Consider the following 11,290-nt stretch of genomic DNA (forward strand, 5'->3'; position numbering starts at 1 on the left):
ACCACACCAAGGACAAATGGATTAAACTAAGAATATAAAATAACTAGACTATAAAATATTCCAAAAAAAATCATTGAAATTTTTTTTTTCTAAATCTCTCAAATACAAAGGGCGGAGTGGAAAATGAAAGGGGAAGGCATGTGTCACATAGAATTCTGTACTAACAGTGATGCCCTACTTGGATTATTTCATGTCATGTTTTCAAACTATAAATAATTCACCACTTGAATTATCCCAGCTTTCATGCCAGTGAATTTTTGACTCTATGCCCAATCTCATTTTACATTTTAAAGTAAAATAAAAGGTTCGTCTCTTGAGCTTTTCTGTTGTTTCATACATAATACAAGTCATCAGCTTGTATTTTGCTTCACAGTTGTTTCAAATCTATTTCACCAACGTGTAACTAATATGTGACATCCCCATACACTGTACAACATTTATCTTCACTAATGTAAGTTAAAATCATTGAACTACTTAATGGGGAAAGGGGATTATTTTCAATGTAAAATACTTAACCTCTTACATCTCCCACAGATCTCCGTACCTGGGAGATTAACTTTATAGTGAAAGGCTGCTAGACAAGACCAAAATTTGCAAATACGCTCAGATAACATCACCCTACAGATCTTGCCAACAAATATGCTCGCAGAGCAGAAGAGAGAGTGGCATACTTCTTATTGCCACTCAAAAGTAGAGATCATTAGTCAGGTGGCACTATTAAAGAAAATCTGAGTCCAAATTGAGAGCTACGCTGATCTCATTCCTGGAGAACAATCTTCATGACGAGACTCATCAGCAATGTCAGCTAAGAGTATCACTTGTTACAAAATGTTAATCTCCATGGGGTTGTGAAACAGCATTTCACAACAAAATTAATTCTCATGTGTAGCATTTAATTAATACACAGAAGATGTGGGAATCATAAGTGATTAAGCAGACATTGTAAGTAATTCCTATTACATGTTGCCTTTGCCTTTAATTGTTATAGAGGTAGGGCAGAGTATGTCACCAACAATGTGAGTTACTGTACTAGGTGTTCTCTCTGAAGTATAAAGGATTCATAACTAATCGCAACACGTACAAATGAAATTCACTTGCAACAAACTACCATCAGTACAATTTTCTGTTCTATTGGTTATAATTAATTAGCAGGAGTGCAAAATCTTGAAACAGTATATTTAATGGAATTACTTTATTTGCTATTCATTTATTTGTTCAACCCCCCCACCCCCAAAAAAAGGAATGCAGCATTGTAACCCACTCATTAGAAACTTGTTACTTTCTGGTTGAATCAAGTATTCTACAACTTCCTGCATAGTTTTAACTAAAAATGAAAATTAGGATTTACCTTTGGTTTTTAGATATAAGGAATTACACACATTGAAAAGGATATCATGTTGTGGTGACTGTAAGCTTAGTGATTGTATGAGTGGGTGAGACATTGAGAATATGTGCGAGACATTGTTTTGCATGACAATTCAGCACAGGTACAAGGCACACATTAGATTAGCCCAAGTAGCATCCAATTAGTATTTCACAGTCAGAAATTATAAATTCACAGCACCCAATAAGAACACACCAGGTAACTGATGCATGAAGTCTTGCCAACAATATGCTGGGCATACTCCCACTTGTGAATTTATAATACATGGAATATCATAAGCACCTGTACATTTGATAGTGACCTATCTCTTTCGAGAAACTTTTCCATTTATAAAAATAAAAGCAACTGTGAACACATAAAAACAATACGCTGGATGTAATTAAAATATGCAAACCTTGACAAAACGTTTAAAATGAATTACCATCAAATAAATGAAAATGCACACCATATGCCAAATACTGGCTAACTACTGTTCAATGAACCTCAATAGTAGCATTTTGTTGACATCACTAGCCTGGAAACGTCATCAAATGCCAGACTGGCAGCACAAAAGTTCCTATGCATGAATACAATCTGTACAAGCTCTCAAAACGATATATTGTATTAAAAAAGACACCAGGGAGAGGAATTGAAGACTGCAACTTAATCTCTGATCAGTTCTGTTCACGGTTAATGACGCTATCTGAACCCCTAACAAGAAAGCAATCTTGTAACCCAATTACTGGAAACTCATCTGTTTGAATCAATGACCATATAACTTTCTGTAGCACTAATAAATGGAAATAAGGAATTTTCCTAATTTGTCACTGGTATTTTAGAGGTTACAGTTAGCAATGTGTTTTCATTTGGGGAAATACCAAAGCGGGAGGAGGAACATACATCCTGGTACAAAAGGGTAATGGAATGACAAAACATCCAGCCAATCATTCTGACTTTAGACAACATTTTAATTGTAACACATATCTGTCGAAACATAAGGCTGTGCTCAAGCAACAGGAATAAAAAAAACTAATTCTGGCAGCTCTATGTATGACCAAGTCAAATACGGAAGTGAAAATGGATTTCCCCCACCATCGCACAGGTGGAAATAAGGAGAATAAACATCTACATCTACACAATATTGAAAATTAAAATAAAATTAAAAAAATTAGTAAGCACCGGGAAAACGATGTTTTAGGACTGAGAAATCCTCTGCATCTCAAACACCCAAAAGCTGTTATCTGAAATGTTTGTAAATGTGTTTGGCCAATGAACAGCATCTACCAAAATAAAGCCGGAGATAAATAAAAATGCAAGAAAAATCGACGTATTTGTACATTTTATCCATCCACACATTTAACAACTAATTATTACAGCAACACCCGGGCGTCCTGTTCATATCTAAGCAGGTATCTTTTAATAATGATTGGACCATCTCCACATTTCGCGTATTTGTTGCCATAACTACAAAGATAGATACACAAAATAGTGAGAGGGGGGGGGTGGTGTATTTAGTAATGTGCCCCCTTTGAATCGGGATCACGACAGCACCTGGATTCTCGGAAATCTACAACAGGCAGGTAGGTGATGCCTCTAATTCTCATTCCACAATTTACAAAGATCACACGTTGCATTTACAGCCTTTTATTTGGGGGGAAAAAAAACTATTGCATGAATAAAACGCCGGCTGCCTGCCCTGCCCTGCCCTGCCTTACCCAGCTGACGATGCGGAGAATGGTCTGGGGTTGTTTGAGGAAAGAGATGGGATCAACAGCAGAGCCAGCCTTCCCAGCTCCGTACGCACCTCCTTCCATCTTGAGCCTTTCTCCCTCTGTCTGTCTGTCTGGCTCCGCGTCCGGCTCGCGACTAATACCGGGGCACGCGCGGCGGGAGCGCGCGCCGACACGTGGGCGCGCACACAGAGGGCAGCAGATGGCGCGCGACATGTCTCTCTCCACTCCAGGAGGTGGGCAAATGTTAGCGGCGGTGTTTAAGGGCAGAAAGAATGAGGGAATGGTGGGTGGGGGGTTTTTTTTTGCAGTGAGATACATTTTTTTTAAAAAAAAAACACAACTAAGATGAGTGCCAAGTGAGTGAGACCTGGCAGACTTGCTGTTACTGGCAGTGAATGACTTGAGTGTCAAACCTTCCATAGGTGGCAAATTATTTTAGGGAACATGTCATTATAAAGGTGATTCCAGGCAACACATTGATCATAATATTTTTTCTGTCACAATGTTGCAGAAATTTCTGTCTTTGCTCATTCTAGTGAAAATTGTAGTTTACAAGATAATTAGGCACGAGGAGACCTGTTTCGGCCCATCTTGATTCACCCATCTCAGAGAGATCCTACTGTCACCCTATTGTAGCATCCAGTTGTTTATTGATTCCAGGGTTTTTACCTGCATAACTCTACCTAGAAGTTTAATCTATATGTTAAGCGCTCTTTAAAAAAGAATTTCCTGATATCTGTCCTAAAAGTACCCTTCTCTAGGTTGAACCTCTATCACCTTGTTCTATTCCCACAGTTTAATTTAAGTAATATTCTGGTTAACTTTTTCTATACCCTTAGCAATCATATACCTCTACAAGATCACTCCTAAGTCGCCTCCTTTCCATGCTGAAAAATCCATTCTTTCCTCAAAACTCAGACCCCTGACACTGAGGATTAGCCTCCTGACTCTTCACTGCACTGCCTCCAGTGCTTGAATGTCCCTTTTTTTCCCTAGAGATCAGAACTGGATGCAGTATTCAAAGTGCAGTCTGACTAGAATACTCTAAAGTTTGATCATTACCTCCTCTGATTTATAAAATAACTTTTTATTCGTTCATGGGATGTGGGCGTCGCTGGCGAGGCCAGCATTTATTGCCCATCTCTAGTTGCATTTATACAGCATTTTAACTTGCATTTATACAGCACCTTTCACAACCTCAGGATGTCCTAAAGCACTTCACAGCCAATGAAGTACTTTTGGAGTATAGTCATTGTTAGGGATATGCAGCTCCCCTGCATTTGAATGGGATATTTTACATCCATCCTGAGAGGTCAAATTTAGTTTAACATCCCATCCAAGAGACAGCATCTCCAACAGTGCATAACTCCTTCAGTACTGCATTGGAATCTCAGCCTTGATTACATTCTCAAGTCTCTGAGGTGAGGCATGAACCCACAACCTTCTGACATAGGAGGCAAGAGTTCTATCACTGGGCCAAGATTGGCACCTTACAATCTACTCCTAGCTATGTAGTTCAACATCTTATTGGCCTTGTTGATTGCTGCTCTGGATTAGTTGGCCGTGTTTAGTGTTGAGCCAACAAAGACTCTTTCAATTTCATCCTTAGCTATTACAACACATTCGTGGAGTGTGTGTCATCTATTTTTTTCTCCAATGTAGCATTTTACACTTGTCTGCATTACATTTCATCTGCCACTGTTCTGCCCAATTACATATCTTGTCCAAATCATTCTGTAATTTTGAGCTGCCCCTCTTAATTTGGTACCATCTGCAAATTTGACCACTTTAGATTGAGTTACTGAATACAGATTACTTATGTAAATTAGTAATAATAGTGGTCCGAGCACTGAGTCCTGAGGGCACCCTCTTCCATTGTCAAATGTCAGCCTTGGCTCAATGGTAGCACTCTTGCACAAGGTTGTGGATTCAAGTCCCACTCCAGAGCCTTGAGCCCATAATCTTGGCTTTATACCTCAGTGCAGTACTGAGGAAGGGCTTTACTGTCGGTGGTGCCATCTTTCGAATGAGACGTTGAACTGAGACCCCATCTGCCCGCTCAGGTTGACGTAAAAGATCCCATGGCACTATTCGAAGAAGAGCAAGGGAGTTCTCCCCAATGTCCTGGCCAATATTTATCCCTCAACCAACATCACTAATAAACAGATTATCTGGTCATTATCTCATTGCTGTTTGTGGGACCTTGCTGTGTGCAAATTTGCTGCGTGCAAATTTGCTGCTGCATTTCCTACATTACAACAATGACTGCACTTCAAAAGTACTTAATTGGCTGCAAAGCACTTTGGCATCCTGAGGTTATGAAGGTGCTATATAAATGCAAGTTCTTTCTTTCTTTTACTCAGTACTTCCCCACCCTCCCCCTACCATAATTCTTCTAACAAGTATTCATTATTTCCTACCCTTCCATCAGTTTCTTATCCATTCCCAAGGTTTATCTGAATTACCACATTAACTCCTGAATTAACTCTCCTCCCAAGGGTAATTTGTGAGAGGCCGAAGGCCTCCTCATCACATACCAATTTTCCTCATACCCTTCCCTTCCCACTTATCTTCCTATATGTTTCCTTCAAAAAGGCTTTATTTGAGCTCAAACTTATCTTTTAAAAAGAAATCCATTTAGAATGAGGAAAGAAACTACTTGTCTTCCTTTCTCTTTATTTGTGTCTTTCTCTCTCACACACTCAATCTCTGAAATTAGGTGCAAACTATTAACCTTTTCTAACTGTCAACAAGCCATGGATGATTAGTTAGTTTCAAATTTCAGCATTTTTTGAAAATTGAAGTACTATTACGAGGAAGTTTAACCCACATGTTGACCACTTTCTCTTCCCACTCCTCTTTCTCTCTCACCGCTGCCTCTTTTTCGTTTACTGAAGTTTATAGAACATAAAACAAATGTGACAACAGGTATGTAATCAGAACATTCAATATGAATTTCACCTCAGTGAAAATTTGAATTTGTCTTTTAGCTTTTCTTCAAATCATTTTGAAAAACTTTTGAGTAGAAATTATTAGAAACTAAAGGAAAAAAATATTCCTCAGTATAGATGACTGAATGGTACTGATGTATTCTGGGATATTAGATACACTGCAAATGTTCAAACTGCACAATCCAAATTTAGCTCACAGTTTCAGCTCTAGACAAAAATATTATCTCCAAGCCCAGGATTTTGGGATAGGCTGAGGCCTTTAAGCAAAATTAAATAAAGCCATTAAAAGACCCAAAACACAACTCAGTAGATAAATTTAATGATATTGTGAAATATGTACTTTTTTTAAAACAAATTTGGTTCAACCCTTATTTTGAACAAAGAAATTTGAGTTAGAGGGAAAATGGCTGTGAAAAAAAAGTAATAAAGAATTTTGAGAGAATTGTGGGAATCCATTGGCCAGATTGTGCAGTCAGAGTGATAAACTTACATAGGTTTCCATTGTAAATGTGGACATAGAAATTAATAATAGAAAAAATTGATACAAAAAGTGTGACAAAAACATGACAACAGGAAGTCTAGTGGTGCAGACAAGAAGCATGCACAGAAGTAAGATTTTTAATGATATATATTTCCTTTGTGTCCTGTTGACTGAGCGAGACACAGTAATCAAGGTATTGGCCAACTCGATCACTCTACAGTTCCAGGATAACATCCCATCATTTATGCTATATTGCTAAATCAACAGAGTTCAGCAGCCTATTTGTTTTGTTGATTGCTGCAGCGACTGGACATCTTAAGTGCTGAGCCTATTAACAACCTTCTCTTTTAACTTCATCCTTCATTGGTTCGACTCCATTCACACTGGACACTTCAACCATTTTTTACTTTGAATCCGCAGCACATTTTACTCATCATTTACAGGTTTCATCTTCTACTACTCTGCCCATTTGCGGATTTTTAAAAAAAACTTATTTTATAAGTTTTTGGCTACCTCATCATATTTCATTGCCCAGTTAATTATTGTATGCAAATCTGGCTAATTTGCATTGAGTTTCTGAAGCCAAGTCATTGAGCATGCTAACTAATCCCCTAAATGTTGTGTAGTTAAGACTTGTGAGTTGTGTTCTCCTAATGCCAACAGTTGATATCTTTTACTAAATATATAGGTATGCAGTATTTTGAAAATTCATCCCTCTGTCAGTTGATAGATAATTCACCATCTGGTTATAATACTTTAATGACAAATCTTGTTTTAATTCATAAGAAAAAATATAATCCTTTTATCTGATTTTTTAACCAGGCCAAGTAGTATATCAATTTAAAACTGGGCCTCTGTTAGCACCCTGAAAAGAATGCGTTTTTCTTTGTGGGTAGAGGGAGTGAGGAATGAACAGACCCTGTCTTGAGTAGGTGCTCGCTTCATAAGGAGATTACTCACCTGTTTATATCGTTATTTATAGTCCCCCCTCAAGAGAAAATAGTGTAATTGTTTCCATGGACAATGTATGTGAGTTTGCCCATGTTGAATAAGAGTCAGTACCATTAACAGTAATAGCTGTCCCACTAGGGGGTGGGGTTCCACTTTGCTTTGAGCTAGGGGTGTGAGAATCTGCTTGAAATCAAACATCTGGGTGACAACCCTTAAGCTTTTGTCTAATTTAATTGACAACATTTGCCTGAGGAAGGAGAAAATCTCCGAAAGCTTGTGAATTTAAAATAAAATTGCTGGACTATAACTTGGTGTTGTAAAATTGTTTCTAATTTAATTGACATCTTTGTATCCAGAGGCAGTAGAGTCTGAGAATTAAAGACTGCTGCTGGTGATTGCTTCATTTACATCATTCATCCATTTAGCTCTGCAGCACGGTAGTGAGCTGAGACTCCATGGTGCTTGAAAGCCAATGTATAGCATATAACTTCAGATTCTGAAACTCAAATTGTCAATCCTGGCTCAGTGGTAGCGCATCCAACGCTGAGTGAGTAGGTCATGTGATCAAGTCCCACTCCAGGATCTCAGCACATAATCTAGGCTGGCATTTCAGCCCATACTGAGGGAGTATTGCATTGTTGGAGTTGCCATCTTTTGAAACTGAGGCCCTATGTGCCTGCGAAAGAGAGGACGGCCTAGGATTAAGTACAATACTCAACTTGTACAGGATACAGAAATTCCCATAGAAGAACTACCATCTTGCATGATGAATAAAGAGGTTTGGAGGACAGCCACAGGAGTTCCAATGATAGTTGACCGATGATAATGGTATGCCTGCTTGGGTGGATGTAAAAGATTCCATTTCTCCAGCGTCCTGGCTAACATTTATCCCTCAATCCGCAAACACCACCATCAAAAACAGATCAACCAGTCATTTATCTCATTTCTGTTTGTGAGAACTTACTGTGCATAATTTGGCTGTCACATTTGCTTATATAATAAGTCACTACACTTCAAAAGTAATTAATTGGCTGTTAAGTGCTTTGGGACATCCTGAAGACATGAAAGGTGTTTATTTAAATGCAAACTCTTTCTTCCTTGCTACGTTAATCTCAGAACGTAGTACTGGTGAGAATTAAAATCTATTATAATTTTTATCTGCTGATTTAACATTTTGCTTTTGTATATTCCACTTTTTACAATAAACTCAAATTAATAGTTCAACCTGAACTATATAGTCTGTTACGTTTTCCTTCTAATTCTAAGAGATCAGAGTCTGGAATTTCCATGAGTATTCTCCTGATCTCCCACTGTAACCTTGGGAGAAACCCTGGTGGAATAGCATAAAGGGCCATTTACGCTGTTTCTGCAGGATTTCCATCGACTGTAAACCATTTGTTACTGAGAAATTCTGAAATATGGAACAGAAAAGTCAGTATCAGCCAGTAAAAGTCCATCGGACGGTAAACGCAAAAGGTTACATGATGAACAGGCCTGCACAGGGAGGCGGGAGGCGGGAGATTGGAAGAATTCCATGGAAATTTAACTGTCAGTGTATGGTGGCAGCCCGGCCTGATATTCCAGATATTTCACATATATGATCAAATTTCAGTGCATAGAAAGCACAGACCTACCTGTGGAAGATGACTTTTGCAGTCAACACAAATAAAGAGTAATATTCCAAATTGTAACACCCATGTTTTAAAGATTATACACTTCTTTAACCCTAGCTCAGTGATAATTCTATATAATTAGGGAAATAAATAAAGTATCTATTATATACCAAAAATGATGAGTGCTCTCATTATTCCAAAGATACTGCACATGTAGGTGGCTCTATAAACATGTTAGATGATTGATTACAATAGGGCTGCAGCTAACATTACATGACAGCTCCCCTATTCAAGCCTCAGAAGTCCTAAGGTGTTCATTTCAGAAGAAAAATTTCACTCTTGTCCCCAAGATTTGTGCAAACGAGAACAACAAAGTTTTGTAAGATTAATGTAATCGTAAAGCATTTGCCATTGCAGAATTTTGAAACGCTGCACAGAAAAGCTGATATCAGCCGGTAAAAGCCCATCGGCTGGCCAACTTAAAATATTCCTGATCATAACAACTCACTGCATAAAAAAATTCTCATCTCCCATCTGGCTCTTTTGCTAATTGTCTTAAATCTGTGTCCTCTGGTTGCCGACCCATGCACCAGTGGAAAAAGTTTCTCCTTATTTATTCTATCACAAACCTCTTGTAATTTTGAGCACCTCTATTAAATCTCCCCTTAACCTTGTCTGCTCTAAGAATAACAAACACAGCTTCTCTAGTATCTCTACATAACTGAAATCCCTCACCGCTGGTATCATTATGGTAAAACTTCTGTGCACCCTCTCCAAGGCCTTGATGAGGGTGCATCGGGGTGACACCAGTATTCATTGTGAAATATTTGTAATGTGGTGCTTAAATCTCTTGCATGTTCTGAATAGTAATCCATAATTGCCTGAGGCAAAGTGTTTCATGTGGTTAAGTTTAATGTACTGCAATTTGATAGATTGCAGAAACAGAACTCCTGCAAGAGGAGCCAGTATAATTTGGGCTGTAAACATGGTGAACAATATGCGAGGTGTGAACAACTAGATGTATTCAGTTCAGAGCAGGGCCTACAATGGTTTAGGCAGACAATGGGTTTTCCATCCGGATTCACTTATGAATAATATATTGAACAATGCATTATTGTACATGTACTGTACTGTAGAAACAGCAATTTTATCAGTAATATTGGCAGTCAAGGTGCTTTTTTAATGTCTGGGAAAACAACATGAATCACATTTAAATTAACTTAAAATCCAATTACAGCTTTTTATTTTTTGCACGCCTTACTAACACAGCAATTGCTTACCTTACCCCAAGCTCAAAATATACAGGGCTGCTGTTCTGACGATCCTGCTTTATGCCTGTGAAACTTGGACAATATGTGCACGCCACATTAAGAAACAATCACTTTCACCTAAGCTGCCTGAGATGACTGATGAAGATCAGATGGTAAGACAAGATCCCTGACACTGACGGCCTTAAACAAGCTGACATACCAAACGTAGATACTCTCTGCGTACTCCCACCTCCATAACATCGTCCATCATCACTCCTGTCTCAGCTCATCATCTGCTGAAACCCTCATCCAAGCCTTTGTTACCTCCAGACTTGACTATTTCAATGCTGTCTTGACCAGCCTCCCATCTTCCACCCTCCATAAACTTGAGCTCATCCAAAACTCTGCTGCCCATATTCTAACTCGCACCAAATCCCGTTCACCCATCACCCCTATGCTCACGGACCTTGATTTTAAAATTCTCAACCTTGTTTTCAAATGCCTCCAGGGCGTCACCCCTCCCTATCTCTAACCTCCTCTTACCCTACAACCCTCCGAGATCTCTGCGCTCCTCTAATTCTGGCCTCGAGCATTCCCAATATTAATCGCTCCACCATTGGTGGCTGTGCCTTCAGCTGCCTAGGCCCTAACCTCAAATTCCCTCCCTAAACCTCTCCACCTTTCTCTCCTTGAAGATACTCCTTAAAACCTACCTCTTTGACCAATCTGAGCTAATATCTCCTTATGTGACTCATATCTCCTGTGAAGCGCCTTGGGACATTTTACATCATTAAAAGGCACGATATAAATGCAAGTGTTGTTGATCATGAAGGCATGGCCACGATGGTCAGGTCATGTGGTGTGAATGGCTGATGAATGAATCCCAAAGAAGATCTATTATGACACATTGACAACAGGGAAGCGATTTCGTGGTCAGCAAAAGAGACC

At 38.9% G+C, this 11,290-nt stretch overlaps 1 protein-coding gene across 1 annotated transcript in view; it reads right to left on the minus strand.

Annotated features, from left to right (window-relative positions):
* Positions 1-3,211, minus strand: part of syngr3a (synaptogyrin 3a) — an 81,959-nt gene extending 78,748 nt beyond the window's left edge. Inside the window, exon 1 of the mRNA XM_068002833.1 lies at positions 3,079-3,211. Coding sequence (XP_067858934.1) covers positions 3,079-3,177 — 99 coding nt within the window. The 5' untranslated portion in view covers positions 3,178-3,211. The remainder of the gene's footprint in view (positions 1-3,078) is intronic.
* Between the last annotated feature and the right edge of the window lie 8,079 nt (positions 3,212-11,290).

Source organism: Heptranchias perlo, chromosome 22 (genome assembly GCF_035084215.1).
Source record: "Heptranchias perlo isolate sHepPer1 chromosome 22, sHepPer1.hap1, whole genome shotgun sequence".
Classification (NCBI taxonomy): Eukaryota; Metazoa; Chordata; class Chondrichthyes; order Hexanchiformes; family Hexanchidae; genus Heptranchias; species Heptranchias perlo.